Below are 20022 nucleotides of genomic sequence, written 5' to 3' on the forward strand. Positions count from 1 at the left end.
GGCTAAAGAAGTTGTACTAATCTTCATCAAGTCTCCTGCAATCTCCTCTCTTGCCTTTCTCAATAATCTGAGATAGATCCCATCAGGTTCTGGGGAATTATCCACCACAGTGCTCTCCAAGAGCCGCAATACCTCCTCATCCTTGATCAAACTGCCCTTGTCCATTAGTATTCTTCACTGTCCTCCATGTCCTTCTCCTCGGTGAATACAGATGCAAAGTTCTTGTTTTGGACCTCGTCTACATTCCCAGACTCCAAGCACAAACTCTCTCCTTTAATCCCTGAGCGGTCCTATCCTCTTTTTAATGCACTGCAAAAATGCACTGGGGGTTTCTTTAATCCAACTTGACAAAGACATTTCATGGCCCCTTTTGGCCCTTCCAATTGCCGGCTTGCTTCCCATCTTTTTGGACCAAATTTGCAATCTCCACGGTCATCCACAGTTCCCTTCCCTTGTCCCTCCTCCTAACTGGAACGTGCTGAACCTGAACTCAGATCAGCTGGCCTTTCATCGACTACCACGTGTTGGATCTAGACTTACCCAGTGACAGCTGCTCCCAATAATGTTGTCATCTACCTTCCCCCAATTTGTTGCCTTGACCCAAGGTCCAGACTTATCCTGTGTGGAAACAGCCCTTTGGCCCTTCTACACTAGTCCCATATCCCTCTAAACCCGTCCTATATGGAGTGGGCTGCCAGAGGAGGTGGTAGAGGTGACCACAGTTGCAACCTTAGAAGAGGTTTGGACAGGTGCATGGATAGGAAAGGTTTAGAGGGATTAAGAAGGAACTGCAGATGCTGGAAAATCGAAGGTACACAAAAATGCTGGAGAAACTCAGAGGGTGCAGCAGCATCTATGGAGCGAAGGAAATAGGAAACGTTGCCTATTTCCTTCGCTCCATAGATGCTGCTGCACCCGCTGAGTTTCTCCAGCATTTTTGTGTACCTAAGGTTTAGAGGGACACTGACCAAATGTAGTTAAAGGGGCCGAGTTGGGGAAGGCATGGACAAGATGGGCTGAAGGGCCTGTGTCCGTGCTGTATAACTCTATGTACTGTGTACCCTGGATCCAAACAGCCAAGAGATTAAGTTGCTCGAGCACAGCATCTCCCGGCCCTGGTGCAGTGAAAGTTCAAAGTAAGCCTTTTCTCACAGGCCCATATGCATCAATAAATCACAAGACCAGAAGACATAGGAGCAGAATTAGGCCATTCAGCCCATCCAGTCTGCTCCACCACTCGATCATGGCTGATCTATCTTTCCCTTGCAACCCCATTCCCCTGCCTTCTGCCCGTAACCTTTGACGCCCTTACTAATCAAGAATTGTCAATCTCTGCTTTAAAAGCTTTCCACTGTACCTCAGTTACCACGACAATAAGTCAAACTAAAAATACCTAATGATGGCCTCCACAGATGACTCCCACAGATTCACCACCTTCTGGCCAAATAAATTCCTCCTCATCTCCTTTCTGAATGTATGTTTATTCTGAAGCTGTGCCCTCTGGTCCTAGACTCTCGCATTAGTGGATACATCCACTCTGTCACGGCCTTTCATAAACAGATCCCCGACAACCTTTCTTCCCCTCATTCCATGCTGTGACCCTATAACTCCATCATGCTCCATGTGGCCAGCCCCAGACCAGTTTTTTGATGAACAAAACATTGACAATGCTGAGATACCAATACTCCATACCCAGATACAAAAGACATCGCCGGTACAGGAGAGGCGTAACACTTAGCACGTGGCTAAGAGCTGGAGAGAGAATGCAGATGAAAAAGGGTCCCGACCTGATGCGTCATCTGTCCATTCCCTCCACAGAAGCTGCCTGACCCGCCGAGTTCCTCCGGCACTTTGTGTTTTGTTCAAGATTCCAACATCTGCAGATCCTTTTGTTCTCCAGTCGACGGTGTGGCGACTAGTTTAGTTTAGAGATACAGCATGGAAACAGGCCCTTCGGCCCACCGAGTCCATGCCAACCATCGATCGCCCATTCACACCAGTTCTATGCTATCCCACTTTCTCATCCACTCCCTACACACCAGGGGCAATTTACAGAAGCCAATTAACGTACAAATCTGCACGTCTTTGGAATGTGGGGGGGAAACCAGAGCACCTGGAGGTAAACCACACGGTCACAGGGAGAACGAGCAAACTCCACACAGGCAGCAGCCGAGGTGAGGATCGGACCCGGGTCTATGGCAGCGGCTCTACCCGCTGCTCTGCTGTGCCACGTGGTTCCACCACGGTGTTAATAACCAGGGCTGCGGGAAAGCAGCAGGGAACAGAGGTGACACCAGGCTTGGTTGCCTTACCTCAGCTAGTACCATCCAACTATGTTTGGGCTTCATCCTTCTAAACCTTTCCTATCCACAATCCCAGCCCAATGTCTTATAAAGTTGTAACTGTAACCCTCTCTACCACCTCCCCTGGCAGCTCGATCCATGTACCCCCCACCCCACCCTCTTGACCCTGCCCATTAATTCTCTCCTCTTTCACCTTAAACCTATGCCCTCTTGTTTTATACTCCTCTACCATCTACCTTCTTCTCCCCATAACCTGGAGTAACCCTGTCAATCACCGCTTTAAAAATACCCAATAACGGCCTCCACAGCCGCCTGTGGCAATGAATTCCACAGATTCACCACCCTCTGGCTAAAGAAATTCCTCCTCATCTCCTTTCCAAAGGTACATCCTTTTATGATAGTTACAACTAGAGGTGAGTCTGGGCCTGGGGGAAGGGAAGGCACTAAATCAGGGGAGAGGCAGATGACGAGATTGTAGGGCAGGGGTGGAGAGAGGGGATTGGGAACAGTTGCCATGGGGCAAGTCCACATCAGACACGTGGGAGACCTTTGAAAACCAGATCATCGGCTGAAACATTATGACCGCAGAGATGGCAGTGGAGGCAAGTTGACAGGAAGATAGGGGCTGGCTGTTCGGCCCATTGAGCCCGTCCTGACCCATTGCACGCGGCCCCAACTAGGCTGGCAGGGGGAGGTCAACCCATGTTGAGGTAGGCGGGTACAGAGTAGTTGAAGAGGGCAAAGTCCAGCCGGTAGAGTTGGAAGAGTTTCCTCTGGTAGAAGGGCGAGACGTTGCGGAAGTATGCAGCCGCCACGCCGGTGGTGGTGACGGAACGGGAGGAGCGGGGGAAGGTGACGGGGTGCTGGGGCGAGGCGAGGCTCAGCAGGTAGTGAGCGTCTCTCTCCAGGGTCTCGTAGCGGCCCAGCACGTCGTACCGGATGAGGCAGGGGTGGCAGAGCGAGTGGATGGTGTCCCAGTGCTCGTTGAAGGGCCCGTCCCGGCGTGTCCTTGGGTCGGTCAGGTACCACACGAATTCGGCAAAGGTGACATCGGCCCCGTGGCGCAGTGCCCGGGCGCTGGGGCGGCGCCGGTGCCGGCGGATGATGCGGGTGCCGTAGCGTCGGTGGAAGGCGGTGTTGTAGGCGCGGGTGAATTTGTTACGGTAGGCGGACACCAGGCGCTCGAAGGGCTCCCGCACGAACAGGAACTTGAGGTAGGTCCGCAGCCGCCGGTTGATCTCGGCCGGGGCGAAGGAGTCGAGCGTGCGGAAGGCTCCGACCGCGTGTGCCCGTCCCGCAGGGATGTCCAGCGGTTGTGCCGCCTGCCCGGCCAACACCAGCAGCACCCGCTTCCAGTTGGTGCACGCCACCTTGGGCACGTAGCAGTACAGCAGGCCGTGCCGGTCATCCACAACCAGGTGCCGCAGGTCGCTGGCGGTCAGCAGCCGGCGCGGACCCTCACCCTGCTGCCGGTGAGAGGCGCACGCCTCGTCCAGCAGCACCCGCCGTGCCCACTGCTCACGACGCACATCCGAGAACGCCGGCTGTAGGGAGGGCACAGGGGTTAGTGGGCAGCAATGGTCAATGGTGGTCAACCATGGTCAAAGGCAGTTATTAATTATAGTCACTAGTCAATGATAGTCAATACTGGCCAACAACAAGCAACGGTGGTCAATACTAGTCAGTGGTGGTCAATGTTGGTCAACCATGGTCAACTGGTCAATAGGGGTCACTAGTCAGCGGGGGGGGGGGTAGTGGGCAATGATGGTTCCTGTTGGACTGTATTGTCAGTGTTGGTCAATGTCTAGCTGTGTTCACTGGCCAGTGATGGTCAGTGGGTCAGTGTCTGGTTACTGGCCAAAGGTGGGCAGTGATGGTCAGTGTCTGGTCATGTTCACTGCTCACTGGTCAGCATCCATCACTGGCCCCCCGGCTCAGGGATGTGGAAGTGGCAGCACTGTTGGCCCCGTGGTCTCTCCATGTACCTCCAACCCCCCCCCCCCCCCCCCCAGTCACCCCCCCGTCCATCACTCTGGCCGGCCAACCTCCCGGGCAGCTCAGCATTTCACACAGCAGAGCAGAGACCGCCCTCACTGCCCCGAAGCCCCAAACAAATAATCGTTTTCTTTCCCATTTAAAATCAAGAGCAATGGGAGAAGTTTACCCGTTGAACACCAGGTGGTGGGGTGGCACAGTGTAGAGTTGCTGCCTCACAGCGTCAGAGACCCACATTGCATCCTGACTATGGGTGCTGTCTGTAGGGTATTTGTACATTACCTCCGTGACCGCGTGGGTTTTCACCAGGTGCTCACGTTTACTCCCACGTCCCAAAGACGTACGGGTTTGTAGGCTAATTAATTATGGTAGAATTGTAAATTGTCCCTAGTATGTCTGCAGGATAGTGCTAGTATAGGAGGATCGCTGGTTGGCATGGACACAGTGGGCCGAAGGGCCTGTTTCCATGCTGTATCTCTAAACTAAACTAGCAGGTTCATTGAACCACACCGAGTGTGACGTCAGGAGGCAACAATGCAGCGTGCAGATCTGGTCGCCCCATTACAGGGAGCATGTGGAGGCTTTGGAGAGGGTGCAGAGGCGGTTTACCAGAAAGACGCCTGGATTAGAGTGTATTAGTTACAGGAAGAGGTTGGACAGACTTGGATTGTTTTCTCTGGAACTTCGGAGGTTGCAAGGAGACCTGATAGAAGTGTATATACTTATGAGAGGTATAGAAACATAGAAATTAGGTGCAGGAGTAGGCCATTTGGCCCTTCGAGACTGCACCGCCATTCAATATGATCATGGCTGATCATCCAACTCAGTATCCTGTACCTGCCTTCTCTCCATACCCCCGATCCCTTTATCCACAAGGGCCACATCTAACTCCCTCTTAAATATAGCCAATGAACTAGCCTCAACTACCTTCTGTGGCAGAGAATTCCAGAGATTCACCACTCTCTGTGTAAAAAATGATTTTCTCATCTCGGTCCTAAAAGACTTCCCCCTTATCCTTAAACTGTGACCCCTTGTTCTGGACTTCCCCAACATCGGGAACAATCTTCCTGCATCTAGCCGGTCCAACCCCTTAAGAATTTTGTAAGTTTTGTAGATAGGGTAGACAGTCATTTATCCCAGGCTGGGAATGTCAAAGACTAGAGGGCACGGCTTTAAGGTGCGAGGGACAAAATTTACACAGAGGGTGGTGGGGGCCTGGAACACACTGCCGGTGGTGGTGGTGGTGGTGGTGGCAGATACGATAGTGGTGTTTAAGAGGCTTTTGGATAAGAGCATGGATATGGAGGGATGTGGATCACATGCAGGCAGAGGAGATTCGTTTAACCTGGCATCATGAATGGCATGGGCATTGTGGGCCGAAGGGCCTGTTCCGTAAAACATCTCGATTTGGGACCCTTCTTCGGTTTGAAGGAGGGCCTTGACAGGAACGTCACCGCTCAATGCCCTCTACAGATCTCCACGACCTGCACTTTCTAGCATCTGCAGTTCCTTGTGTGTCCCTATCAACCTTTCCAACCCCTGTTCCTGTGCAGCACTGGGGAAGTTCCAAAAGAGCGGGCCGCTTCTGTGGAGGGGGGGGTTGGGCAGACTAGGTTTCGTGTCCGAGACCCTTCTTCAGAGATCTGGGCATCTGCAGTCTCTCGTTTCTCCACAACTTTACTCTTGACGTTAAAAACCCCTTTGTTAAATGGAACGCAGAACACATCCAACAACGCGTTCCTGCTCCGCGCGATAGTTCCCAAGCCAGCAACTATTCCTCATTTCTGGCAAACGTTAAGGAGAACTCTCCAGAGAAATGCAGCAAATAATGGAAACCAGAGTGAGGCAGGCAGTAAGCATTATGTTTCCTCAGCACTCCAGCCACACCGACAGACTGACTTGGCCTACCCTGAAACATCTGTAACTTTATATTGAATCTGAAGTACAGCCAAACGTCTTTACATCGTGGCTGCTCCACAAGAACTTGGAACTGTTTCACTGAAATTAACTTTTCCAGAACGCTGCCTGGATCAGCGGGTCTTGGTTAAGTAGAGATCGTACAAACAGACTGTTCTCTCAGGAGCACCAGGGGCTAAGGGGGAGACTTGATAGAAGTATATAAAACTGTGAGAGGCATAGATAGGGTAGACATCTTGTGCTCAGAATGGAAATATCAACGACTAGAGGGCTTTAAGGTGAGAGGAGCAAAGTCTAAAGGAGATGTGCTGCACAAGTTTATTTTTACACAGAGGGTGGTGGGCGCCTGGAACGCACTGCCTGGGGTGGGGGTGGAGGCAGATGTGATGGTGGTGTTTAGGAGGGTTTTAGGTAGACACATGGATATTCAGGGAATGGAGGGGGTATAAACCACGTGCATGCAGTGGAGGTACACAAAATTGCTGGGGAAACTCAGCGGGTGCAGCAGCATCTATGGAGCGAAGGAAATAGGCGACGTTTCGGGCCGAAACCTTTCTTCAGCATCTGCAGTTCCCTTTTGAACACTGCATGCAGTGGAGATTAGTTTGAAGAAGGCTCCTGACATCCAGAGATGCTGCTTGACCTGCTGAGTAACTCCAGCACTGTGTGTGCTTTTGGAGATGAGTTTAACTAGGCAACGCATTCGGCTGTGGGCCTAAGGGCCTGTACTGTTCTCCGTTTTATGCTCCAAGTCATCAGCCCAGCTGTGGAAGTCTATGAGTCTCACATCACAACCTCCCCCCCCCCCCCTCCTCCCACCAGCCAGCAGGGAGGGGAGTGGGGGGTAGGCGTGGACGGGGTAGCTGGGAATGCCTCCCACCAGCCAGCAGAGAGGGGAGTGGGGGGTAGACAGGGTAGCTGGGATTCATGGCAATGCTGCAGGAGAAGTGCGCTCCACATGTGACCAGCCTGCTGCCAATGTGCCCACCCCAGGCCACAACTGGGGGTCTGGATTGGGGGGGGGGGGGGGAGAGAGGAGGGGAGGACTGTACCATGGTGTTGGAACCAGGTCTGTTGACACAGCAGTGGGTAAGCAAACACGAGACCACCCCCCCCCCAAAGCCCCCTGCAGTGCAAACATTGACTGCTTTAAAGGTATACATTACGTCAGATGGACATGCAGGGAATGGAGGGATATGGATCACGTGGAGGCAGAGATCAGATCAAGTTGGAATCATGTTTGGCGCGGACATTGTGGGCCGAAGGGCCTGTTCCTGAGCTATACTGTTCTATGTTCTACAAACGATGCCACATTACGAGTATTGTGCGCAGTTCTGGCCATCCTGTTACAGGCAGGATGTGGAGGTTTTGGAGAGGGTGCAGAGGAGATTTGTCAGAATGATGCCTGGACCAGAGGGTGTTAGTTACAGGGAGAGGTTGCAGACTTGGATTGTTTTTTTCTGGAATGCTGGAGGATGCGGGGAGACCCGATAGAAATATATAAAAATAGGGGAGACAATCAGACCCTTTTTCTCAGGGCGTAAAATCAAATACTAATCGGACTTCCCTGGACTTTATCTTGCACTAAACGTTATTCCCTTCATCCTGCACCTCTACACTGTGGACCGCTCGATTGTAATCATGTACAGTCTTTCCGCTGACTGGGTAGCACGCAACAAAAAAGCTTTACATGTGACAATAAAGTAAACTAAACTTAAATTAAAACTAGAGGGCATAACTTTAAAGGTGAGAGGGACAAAGCTTAAATGCGATGTGTGGAGCAGGTTATTGACATAGAGAGCCTGCATAAGAACTAGAGGGTGTAGGTTTAACTAGAGGGGAAAGATTTAATATGAGTTTAAGGGGCACATTTTTCACACAGAGAGAGATGGGTTTATGGAACAAGCTGACAGAGGAGTTAGTTTGGAGGGATATGGGCTAAATGTAGGCAAACAGGACTAGCGTAGATGGGCTGTTGGTTAGCATGGCCAAGTTGGGCTGAAGGGCCTGTTTCTATGCAGTGTGACTGTGACTCTAATCCCTCCCTCACTGCTCAATCCACTGGGTCCCTCCAGCTGGTATGATTCCATGTCATCGCTAAGGGAGCCTTTGGACATCCCAGCTAAGTGACCCCGAGCCCAATGTCACCCTTGGGTGCCACCATTTGGACATGATGTTGATGGGATGTCCCTTTTGGAAAGATATTGGGCACGTGTCACAGTACAGCACAGGAACAGGCCCTTCGGCCCACAACGTACATGCCCAACATGATGCCACGTTTAGACTAATTTCCCCTGCCTGCATGCGATCCATCTCCATTCATGTGCCTGAAATCCTCAAACACCACTATTGTATGTGCCTCCCCCACCACCACCACCACTGCAGCAAACAGTTTAGGGATACAGCATGGAAACAGGCCCTTCGGCCCACCGAGTCCACGCTGACTATCGATCACCCGTTCACACTGGTTCTATGTTATACCACTTTCTCATCCACTCCCTACACACTAGGGGCGATTTACAGAGGGTTGATTAACCTACAGACCTGCACGTAGTGTGGGAGGAAACTGGAGAAAACCAATGCGGTCACAGGGAGAACGTACAAACTCCGCACACAGACAGCGTCCAAAGTCAGAATGGAATCCAGGTGTCTGGCACTGCGAGACAGCAGCTCTACCCGCTGCACCATTGGGAACGGAGGAATCTAATTGTTGCGTTCACGGTGAAGGTGACATTTAAACAGTAGCGATGGGTGGGTGGTGAACAGGATGACCCCCCCTTCCCCTTCCTCCACCCCCACCCTGGGGTCACTTACCATGCTGAGGAGGGGTGGCTGGGAGGCCAGGCCAGTGTTGTCCTTTCCCATCTCCGTCCCATTCAGCTGGTCAGAGGCTGTAACGGGCATGAGAGCAAGTGTTCATCACCTCTGTGGTCTGGTGAAGGCAAATCCCCCCCCCATCTCCCTCTACCTCCACCTCCCACCCTCACCCCTCCCCTGCTTCACGACACATGCGTAAACTCCACCGCAAACACACCTTGGGAGGAAGACACCACACACTGCATTTACGTAGCACCCTGCAGCTCCAGGCATCCCTTGGGTTCACACTCAAAGGCAGAGACATATATTCTCAATGCCCCGACCAACGAACACAAGCGTACCGTACCATCTACTTGTGTTGCCGCTCTCATGGAGTTATGAACTTAGACCCCAAGATCAATGTTGCCATCAGTTGTCCCCCTTCCTCTTACATTGGACATTGTCTCTGGAGCTGGTGCGCTACAATGCTGAGAACTATATTCTACACTCTGTATCTTCCCCTTTGCTCTACCTATTGTACTTGAGTTTGACAATTGTTTTTATGCACAGTATTACCAGGTCTGATTGGATAGCAGGCAAAGCTAAGCTTTTCACTGTACCTGGGTACAGGTGACAATAATAAACCTCAACCTAAATCTCCCATCTCAGTGTGTGTAGATCCTTTATTGTTTAACCTTTGTTTTATACGTAGGACAGCACAGTGGCGCAGTGGTAGAGTTGCTGCCTCACAGCGCCAGTGACCCAGGTTCCATCCTGACCTCAGCTGTGTGTGTGTGCGTGTGTGTGCGCACATTAGTAATAATCTTTCAAAACTCTTTAGATTCTGGAGTAGTTCCTGAGGATTGGCGGGTAGCAAACGTAACCCCACTTTTTAAGAAGGGAGGGAGAGAGAAAACGGGGAATTACAGACCAGTTAGTCTAACATCGGTAGTGGGGAAACTGCTAGAGTCAGTTATTAAAGATGGGATAGCAGCACATTTGGAAAGTGGTGAAATCATTGGACAAAGTCAGCATGGATTTACAAAAGGTAAATCATGTCTGACGAATCTTATAGAATTTTTCGAGGATGTAACTAGTAGCGTGGATAGGGGAGAACCGGTGGATGTGGTGTATCTGGACTTCCAGAAGGCTTTCGACAAGGTCCCACATAAGAGATTAGTTTACAAACTTAAAGCACACGGCATTGGGGGTTCAGTATTGATGTGGATAGAGAACTGGCTGGCAAACAGGAAGCAAAGAGTAGGAGTAAACGGGTCCTTTTCACAATGGCAGGCAGTGACTAGTGGGGTACCGCAAGGCTCAGTGCTGGGACCCCAGCTATTTACAATATATATTAATGATCTGGATGAGGGAATTGAAGGCAATATCTCCAAGTTTGCGGATGACACTAAGCTGGGGGGCAGTGTTAGCTGCGAGGAGGATGCTAGGAGACTGCAAGGTGACTTGGATAGGCTGGGTGAGTGGGCAAATGTTTGGCAGATGCAGTATAATGTGGATAAATGTGAGGTTATCCATTTTGGTGGCAAAAACAGGAAAGCAGACTATTATCTAAATGGTGGCCGACTAGGAAAAGGGGAGATGCAGCGAGACCTGGGTGTCATGGTACACCAGTCATTGAAAGTGGGCATGCAGGTGCAGCAGGCAGTGAAGAAAGCGAATGGTATGTTAGCTTTCATAGCAAAAGGATTTGAGTATAGGAGCAGGGAGGTTCTACTGCAGTTGTACAGGGTCTTGGTGAAACCACACCTGGAGTATTGCGTACAGTTTTGGTCTCCAAATCTGAGGAAGGACATTATTGCCATAGAGGGAGTGCAGAGAAGGTTCACCAGACTGATTCCTGGGATGTCAGGACTGTCTTATGAAGAAAGACTGGATAGACTTGGTTTATACTCTCTAGAATTTAGGAGATTGAGAGGGGATCTTATAGAAACTTACAAAATTCTTAAGGGGTTGGACAGGCTAGATGCAGGAAGATTGCTCCCGATGTTGGGGAAGTCCAGGACAAGGGGTCACAGCTTAAGGATAAGGGGGAAATCCTTTAAAACCGAGTTGAGAAGAACTTTTTTCACACAGAGAGTGGTGAATCTCTGGAACTCCCTGCTACAGAGGGTAGTCGAGGCCAGTTCATTGGCTATATTTAAGAGGGAGTTAGATGTGGCCCTGGTGGCTAAGGGGATCAGAGGGTATGGAGAGAAGGCAGGTACGGGATACTGAGTTGGATGATCAGCCATGATCATATTGAATGGCGGTGCAGGCTCGAAGGGCCGAATGGCCTACTCCTGCACCTAATTTCTATGTTTCTATGTTTCTATGTTCCTCCGGGTGCTCTGGTTACCTCCCACATCCCAAATACGTGTGGGTTTGTAGGTCAATCGGCCCTCTAAATTGCCCCTAGTGTGTAGGGAGTGGAGGCAAAAGTGAGATTAAGAGAACTGGTGTGAATGGCTGATGTATGGTTGGCGTGGGCTCGGTGGGCTGAAGGGCCTGCTTCCATGCTGCATCTCTAAACCTATCTTTAGAAACTCTTAAAACCACTTTCCTTTGCGCTGTACGCTCATTCCGTCCACCCCATCCTTATCAATGCCTGCACTCCTCAGGTAGATAGTCACCGAGGCATCCAGCACGGAAACAGGCCCTTCAGTCCATCTCGTCCATGCCAACCAAGATGCCCCATCACACTAGTCCCACCTGCCCACATCCCTCTAAACCTTTGCTATCCATGTACGTCCAAATGTCTTTTTAAATGTTGTGATAGTACCTGCCTCAACTACCTCCTCCGGCAACTCGTTCCATACATCTACCACCCCCTGACATTGACATCTTTCCAACCTTCAGGCTTTCAGCTTTCTTGACAATACTACGACCCTGGGGGAGAGAAGGGGGTGGGGAGAGGGGGGGGGGGAGAGGGGAGGGGGAGAGAGAGGGAGGGGGAGAGAGAGGGAGGGGGAGAGAGAGGGAGGGGGAGAGAGAGGGAGGGGGAGAGAGAGAGAGGGGGAGAGAGGGGGGGGAGAGGAGGGGGGGGGGCGGGGGGGGGGGGGGGGGAGAGAGAGGGGGGGAGAGAGAGAAAGGGGGAGAGAGAGAAAGGGAGAGAGATTGTGTGCGCTCTCCCTGTGACGTGTGGGTTTTCTGGTGCTCCAGTTTCCTCCCACATTCCAAAGGAGTTCGGGTTTGTAGGTTAATTGTCTTCAGTAAATTGTTCACAGTTTGCAGGATAGTACAGAGAACGGGGTGATTGCTGGTCAGCGTGGAGTTGGTGGGCCGAAGGGCCTGAGCCCGTGGTATCTCCAAAGTCAAGGAACTGCAGAGGCTAGTTTATAATAAAAGTGACAAAGTGCTGAAGTCAGGCCACATCTCTGGAGAACATTTTCCTCCCAATGTTGACACTTAGTTTAGTGTTTAGAGACACAGCACGGCCCACCGGGTCCGCGCCGACCAGCGATCAACCCCGTACACTAACACTGCCCTACACACTCGGGACAATTTACAGAAGCCAATTACCCCTCACAAACCCACACGTCTTTGGGACGTGGCAGGAAACCAGTGCACCAGGTCACAGGAAGATCGTTCAAACTCCACACAGACCCGCTGAGTTATTCCAGCTCTGTGGGCTTCATGTACAACTGGCGACGGCCCACAGAGCCAGCGCGTGAAACTCAACCTTGTGGGGGGGCCATCGGTCGACAGCAGAATGCTGATGAAGGCACTAGCCTTCCACACCCACAACCCCTTCCAACTGGGCCTGAGGCTACTACATGAAAGGGCTGGCACATGGACAGGGAGAGAGTGTGGCCTGCAACTGGAATAAAGGGGTCGGCCATTTAAAACCGAGATGAGAAAAAATAATTTCACCCAGAAAGTTGTGAATTTGTGGAATTCTCTGACACAGAAGGCAGTGGAGGCCAATTCATTGGATGAATTTAAAAGAGAGTTTGATAGAGCTCTTGGAATCAAGGGATATGAGGAGAAGGCAGGCACGGGTTACTGATTGTGGATGATCAGCCATCATCACATTGAATGGTGGTGCTGGCTCGAAAGGCCGAATGGCCTCCGCCTGCATCTATTGTCTCTGTTTCTCCACACCCAGCCCTGCCGACACATCCAGGATCCAAACATTCCAACACTGTTTGTTCAAAACAGCATGCAAACAGGCCCTTCGTCCCACCTGGTCCATACTGGCCAAGTTGCAATACTGGTCTAGTTCCATTTTTCTGTTGTCCAGCACGGAAACAGGCCCTTCGGCCCAACTTGCCCGTGCCGACCAAGATGCCCCATCTAAACTAGTCCCATCTGCCTGCATTTGCCCCATATCCCCCTAAACCCATCCTATCCACATATCTGTCAAATATCCTTTAAAAAGCCAAAACTGTCTCCACTTCCATAGCTTCCTCTGGCAGCTCGTTCCAGATACAGATTACCCTCTGAGTGAAAAAGTTGCCCCCGAGATCCCACTTAAATCTCTCCCCTCTAATCTTAATCCTGTGCCCTCTAGTTTAAGAATCCTCTGCCCTGGTGGCGAAGACTGTGAGTGTTCACTTTATCCGTGCACCTCATGATCTTGTACACCTCAATAAGGTCACTCCTCAGCCTCCAACGCTCCAGAGAACAAAGTCCCAGCCTATGCAACCTCTCCCTGTGCAAGTCCAGCATGTGTGGGACCCGTCCCACAGTGAGGGGTGTGTATGTGCGTGTGCGTACGTCTGTGTGGGTGTGTGCGCATGCTCGTCTGTGTAGTCTATGTGTCTGTGTGCGTGTGTGTGTGCGTGCATCTGTATGTGTGTGTGCGCGTGTATCTGTATGTGTGTGTGCATGCATCTGTGTGTGTGTGCGTGCGTGCATCTGTGTGTGTGCGTGTGCGTGCATCTGTGTGTGTGTGTGTGTGCATCTGTGTGTGTGTGTGTGCGTGCATCTGTGTGTGTGCGTGTGCGTGCATCTGTGTGTGTGTGTGTGTGCATCTGTGTGTGTGCATCTGTGTGTGTGTGTGTGCGTGCATCTGTGTGTGTGTGTGTGCGTGCATTTGTCTGTGTGTGTGTACATGCATCTGTGTGTGTGTACATGCATCTGTGTGTGTGTGTGTACATGCATCTGTGTGTGTGTGTGTGTGTGTGTGCACATCTGTGTGTGTGTGTGCGTGCATCTGTGTGCGTGTGCGTGCATCTGTGTGTGTGTGTGTGTGCGTGCATCTGTGTGTGTGTGTGTGTGTGTGCAACTGTGTGTGTGTGTGCGTGCATCTGTGTGTGCGTGTGCGTGCATCTGTGTGTGCGTGCATCTGTGTGTGCGTGTGCGTGCATCTGTGTGTGTGTGTGCGTGCATCTGTGTGTGTGTGTGCGTGCGTGCATCTGTGTGTGTGCGTGTGCGTGCATCTGTGTGTGTGTGTGTGCATCTGTGTGTGTGTGTGCGTGCATCTGTGTGTGCGTGTGCGTGCATCTGTGTGTGTGTGTGCGTGCATCTGTGTGTGTGTGTGCGTGCATCTGTGTGTGTGTGCGTGCGTGCATCTGTGTGTGTGCGTGTGCGTGCATCTGTGTGTGTGTGTGTGTGTGCATCTGTGTGTGTGTGTGTGCGTGCATCTGTGTGTGCGTGTATCTGTGTGTGCGTGTGCGTGCATCTGTGTGTGTGTGTGCATCTGTGTGTGTGTGTGTGTGCGTGCAACTGTGTGTGTGTGTGTGCGTGCATCTGTGTGTGCGTGTGCGTGCATCTGTGTGTGTGTGCGTGCATCTGTGTGTGTGTGTGTGTGTGCGTGCAACTGTGTGTGCGTGTGCGTGCATCTGTGTGTGTGTGTGCGTGCATCTGTATGTGTGTGTGTGCGTGCATCTGTGTGTGTGTGTGTGCGTGTATCTGTATGTGTGTGTGCATGCATCTGTGTGTGTGTGTGTGCGTGCGTGCGTGCGCGTGTGTGTGTGCGCGTGCATCTGTGTGTGTGTGTGCGTGTGCGCGCGTGTGTCTCTTGGTGTGAGAGGATGCCTTCAGGAACCGTGTGCAGCTCTTGGCCCTTCATCTTTTAGCTGGAAGGGTTTGGCATATCTGGCTGTTGAGACAGATCACCGCTGGGCTCTGTTGCGTGACGGCAACACACTGTGCTGGACAGGACATGGGCCTTGCCCCATGCTCGTATAGCAGCTCAGAACAACAAGCAACTTTCTCTCCGTTGGTCTAACAAAGAATGACCAGGAATCCCACACTGAGATTCCACTCGGGACCCAACCCAAACCTCCTCAACCCGACCAGACAAAGCCCAGGACGTCAACAGTCTAACGGGGGAACAGTCCCACACACTCAATGTATAACATTCCAGCAGCCCTGATCCCCATCCATCACACAGACCAGACTCCTTCCACACTTCACCCTGCCTTGGGAAAGCAGCCAACATAATCAAGGACTTGTTCCTGTCCCACCCCGGTCATTCCTTCTTCTCCCCGCTCCTGTCCGGCAGAAGGTACAGAAGCTTTAAAACGCGCACAACCAGACTCAGGAACAGCTTCTTCCCCTCTGTTATCAGGCTTCTGAATGGTCCTTCCATAAGCTAAGGCACTGTCTGATTCACCTCTACCCCATGTGGCCATTGGACTTTGTCTCTGGAGCTGGTGCGCTACAATGTTGAGAACTATATTCTACACTCTGTATCTTCCCCTTTGCTCTACCTGTTGTACTTGAGTGTAAACGGTTGTATTTATGGGATACACGGGGGGAGAAAGAAAGAAAGAAAGAAAGAAAGAAAGAAAGAAAGAAAGAAAGAAAGAAAGAAAGAAAGAAAGAAAGAGAGGGAGGGAGAGTACGCAAGTGGGGTGAGCGAGATCTGACAAGAGACCTCATCGACAGTTGATATTTGGGGAAGGAAACCTGAGCCACGTCATTTAATCAACCAAAACCTTCATCACCCTCCAAAAAACAGGAAGCGAGATCTTCATTTTCTGACATTTGGCCGTTGAACAATTGACAAATGATCAGCTGCCCAAAAGCATGACCTCCGCCCCACTTGTGTGTGGCTGGTGTGTGTGTGTGTGTGTGTGTGGCTTGTGTGTGTGTGTGTGTGTGTGTGTGGGGCTGGTGTGTGTGTGTGTGTGTGTGTGTGTGTGTGTGTGTGTGGCTGGTGTGCGTGTGTGTGTGTGTGTGTGTGGCTGGTGTGTGTGTGTGTGTGTGTTTGTGGTTTTGGTGTGTGTGTGTGTTGTGTTTGTGTTGTGGGGTCTTTTGTGTGTGTGTGTGTTTTGTTTGTGTTTGTGTTTTGGCTTGTGTGTGTTTGTGTGTTTGTTTGGCTTTTGTGTTTTGGTTGGTGGGCTTGCGTGTTTGTTTGTGTTTGTGTTGTGTTTTTTTTGGTTGCGTGCGCTCAGGTTCTTTTTTGTGTTTTGTGTTTTTTTGTGTTTTTGTTTTTGTTTGTTTGTTGGTTTGTTTGTTTGTTTTTTGTGTGTGTCTGTTGCGTGTGTGTGGGGCTGGTGCGTGTGTGTGGGGCTGGTGCGTGTGTGTGGGGCAGGAGCGTGTGTGTGTGGGGCTGGTGCGTGTGTGTGTGTGGGGCTGGTGCGTGTGTGGGGCAGGAGCGTGTGTGTGTGGGGCTGGTGCGTGTGTGTGTGTGGGGCTGGTGCGTGTGTGGGGCAGGAGCGTGTGTGTGTGGGGCTGGTGCGTGTGTGTGGGGCTGGTGCGTGTGTGGGGCTGGTGCGTGTGTGTGTGTGGGGCTGGTGCGTGTGTGTGGGGCTGGTGCGTGTGTGTGTGTGTGTGTGGGGCAGGAGCGTGTGTGTGTGGGGCTGGTGCGTGTGTGTGGGGCTGGTGCATGTGTGGGGCTGGTGCGTGTGTGTGTGTGGGGCTGGTGCGTGTGTGTGTGTGTGGGGCAGGAGCGTGTGTGTGTGGGGCTGGTGCGTGTGTGGGGCGTGTGCGTGTGTGTGGGGCTGGTGTGCAATTTATATTTTCTCCACATTGCTGTGTGTGACAGTATTCTCGAGTGGAGTCTTGGTGGTGTTTATCAGCTCAGAAAACCAGGTGATCCACAGCTGGTGGCCAGCATCATCTAGCTGTTTGTAGCGACTGAACTCTGCACATCTTGCTCCAAAACACCTCCCGAGTTACAAGATTATTAGACACAGGAGCTAATTTAGGCCATTTGGCCCTTCGAGTCTGCCCCACCATTCAATCCTAGTTGATCTATCTTTCCCTCTCAACCCCATTCTCCTGCCTTCCCCTATAACCCCTGCCACCCTGACGAGTCAAGAATCTGTCAATCTCTGCTTTAAAAGTGGCGCAGCATTAGAGTTGCTGTCTTACAGCGCCAGAGATCCGGGTTCAATCCTGACTATGGGTGCTGTCTGTATGGAGTTTGTATGTTTTCTGTGACCACGTGGGTTTTGTTCAGGTGCTCCAGTTTCCTCCCACACCAAAGACGTGCTGGTTTCTAGGTTAATTGGTTTCTGTATATTGTCCCTAGTGTGTAGGACAGCGGTAGTGTACGGGGCAATCACTGGTGGGTGCGGTCACAGTGGGCCGAAGCGCCTGTTTCCGCGTTGCATCTCTAAACTAAAAACTGAACATAGCCATCAGTGGCAATGAATTCCACAGATTCCTCACCCTCGGGCTAAAGAAATTCCTCCTCATCTCCATTCTAAAGGTACGTCCTTTTATTCTGTGGCTGCGCCCTCTGGTCCTAGACTTTTCCCACTAGAGGAAACATCCTCTCCACATCCACTCGATCCAAGCCTTTCATAAAGAGTGGGTAACGGGGACAGGACTCGCCAGGTTCTTCATGTTTCTGAATCACACACAGTACTTACAGAACATGCCGATCTCTCACCCCACCCACTGCCCCCCCACCCCCCCCACACTCCAACAGCTGGCTGCCTCAGCGACACATCTGCAAGCCAGCGGGCAGGTCAGAGCCTGACACATGGGAGCACAGAGAAATACACGCCTCGCACACGTGGCGAACTGGACATGTGCAGACTGCGCATTTTGCATGCTCACTTCTCTCTTGCACACATACACACACACACACAGCATGCATTTGTTTGATCTCTTCCCCCCCCTCTCACACACAGGCTGATCATTCCCCTCTCCCCCCCCCCCCCTCACAGACTGATCTCTCTCCCTTCCTCTTTCTCTGACACTTTAATCTCTCTACTTCCTCCGTACTCCCGGACACAGTTTGATCTCCCTCTCTGTTAGATCTCTCTTTTCCCCAGTTTGATCTCCCTCTCCCCCTTTCAGTTTGTTCTCTCCCCCCTCTTCCTCTCCTCCCCCCACTCTTCCTCTCCTCCCCCCCCTCTTCCTCTCCTCCCCCCCACTCTTCCTCTCCTCCCCCCACCTCCCTCTCTCTCTCGCACATGGATCCCTATCCCTCCCCCACACACACCCCTGTCCATTCCCCTCTCACTTACACGACGCCTCAGTGACTGCAACTTGTCCACTCGCGGGTGGGCGAGGATGTGGGTTCAATCCGTGCACTACAACCTGGCTCGTTAGGTGACCTGAACCTTGGCCGAGAGCCGTGGCCCTCTGCCGGTGTTAGACACCAACAACCACCGTGTCAGAGGAGGTGCACGAGTCTTCATTGGAGTCTTACAGCACGAACCCAGGCTCCAGACCAGAGAGTGTCAGCAAGCTCACACTCACTAACCCCACACGAATCCCATTTAATTTTCCCCAAATTCCTATCAACTACTCCAAATTACACAGAGCGGGCTCCCCACCATCGACTCCATCTACACCTGACAGGAGAGGGGAGAGGAGGGAATGACCAGGGTATGAGTGGTCCTTGATTTTCCGAGGCAGCGTGAAGTGTAGTTTAGTTTAGTTACAGCATGGAAACAGGCCCTTCGGCCCACCGAGTTCCTGCCGACCATCGATCACCTGTTCACAGTAGGGCTGCGATAGAGGTGCTGCCTCACAGGGGGGGGAGGTTTTCTCCGGGTGCTCCGGTTTCCTCCCACACTCCAACATTTATAGGTTAATTAGCTTTGGTTCGATTGCCCCGATAGTGTAGGATAGAACTACTGTGAACGGATTATCGTTGGTCGGCACAGACTGGGTGGGCCGAAGGGCCATTTTGATGGATCCTCAATGGCTAGTACGGAGACAGTGGGCTGAAGGTCTGCTTCTGTGCTGAATGTCACCGTCATACTCTCCCCCCCCCCCCCCCACCCCACCCCCCGACCCATCTCTCTTCATGCCTCACTGACCCTCCTGCCACAGACACGGTTCCTCCCTCTCCACACATCCCAGCCCCACTCTGACGCATGTTAGTTCCTGCACACCCTCTCTGTTGCGAGAAGAGGCCTCACAACAATGAACTGGGAGAATTAGCAATTGCCTTGCCACATCACACATTCCTTCAAGGAGTTCCACTCTCCCCTCCAGGGATCTGAAGATAAAGTTGATTGGGGGAGGACCCACACCTGGTGATGATAATCCCACTTGGCCTCACACCCCCACCCGCCCAGCGCACCCACCCCCACCTCAGCCGTTCAGCCTTGGGGGGAATCACACATGCTGATTACTTTAGACTTTAGAGATACAGCACAGAGACAGCCTTCAGCCCACCGAGTCCACGCCGACCAGCAGTCACCCCGTACACTAGCATTATCCTACACACTAGGGGCAATTTACAATTTTATCGAAGCCAATTCACCTACAAATCCACATGTCTTTGGAGTATGGGAGGAAACAGAGGCACCCGGAGAAAACCCACACAAACGTGCAAACTCTGTACAGACAGCACCCGAGGCCAGGATCGAACCCAAGTCTCTGGCGCTGAGGCAGTAACTCTGCTGTTGTGCCACTGTGCTGCCCCAAATCTCTGCTGTCACAGCCTGGGTTGGAAACAGCTTTGCCCAAGACCCTAGGAAATCAGAGAGTTGTGGATGTAGCCCAGTCCATCACACGGACCAGACTCCCCACCATCGACTCCATCTACACCACGCTGCCTCGGGAAAGAAGCCAACATAATCAAAGACTTGTCCTACCCCGATCATTCCTTCTTCTCCCCGCTCCCGTCCGGCAGAAGGTACAGAAGCGTGAA

General features: G+C 51.9%; 1 protein-coding gene across 1 annotated transcript; it reads right to left on the reverse strand.

The window, feature by feature from the left end:
- Positions 1–2562: 2562 nt before the first annotated feature.
- chst13 (carbohydrate sulfotransferase 13) lies at positions 2563–9156 on the reverse strand. Its single transcript, XM_033036961.1, has 2 exons — positions 9030–9156; positions 2563–3847 (listed from the first exon to the last, which is right to left on the reverse strand). The coding sequence occupies exons 1-2, from the start codon at positions 9117–9119 to the stop codon at positions 2999–3001; spliced, it is 939 nt and encodes a 312-aa protein (XP_032892852.1). The 5' UTR covers positions 9120–9156; the 3' UTR covers positions 2563–2998.
- Between the last annotated feature and the right edge of the window lie 10866 nt (positions 9157–20022).

The sequence above is a fragment of the Amblyraja radiata genome, chromosome 18, assembly GCF_010909765.2.
Source record: "Amblyraja radiata isolate CabotCenter1 chromosome 18, sAmbRad1.1.pri, whole genome shotgun sequence".
NCBI classification, from domain to species: domain Eukaryota; kingdom Metazoa; phylum Chordata; class Chondrichthyes; order Rajiformes; family Rajidae; genus Amblyraja; species Amblyraja radiata.

Coding starts and splice junctions, on each gene's coding strand:
- chst13 (XM_033036961.1), bottom strand. CDS start 9,119: ATGCCCGTTACAGCCTCTGACCAGCTGAATGGGACGGAGATGGGAAAG. Junction 3,848..9,029: donor AGCCACCCCTCCTCAGCATG/GTAAGTGACCCC, acceptor CCCTCCCTACAG/CCGGCGTTCTCGGATGTGCG.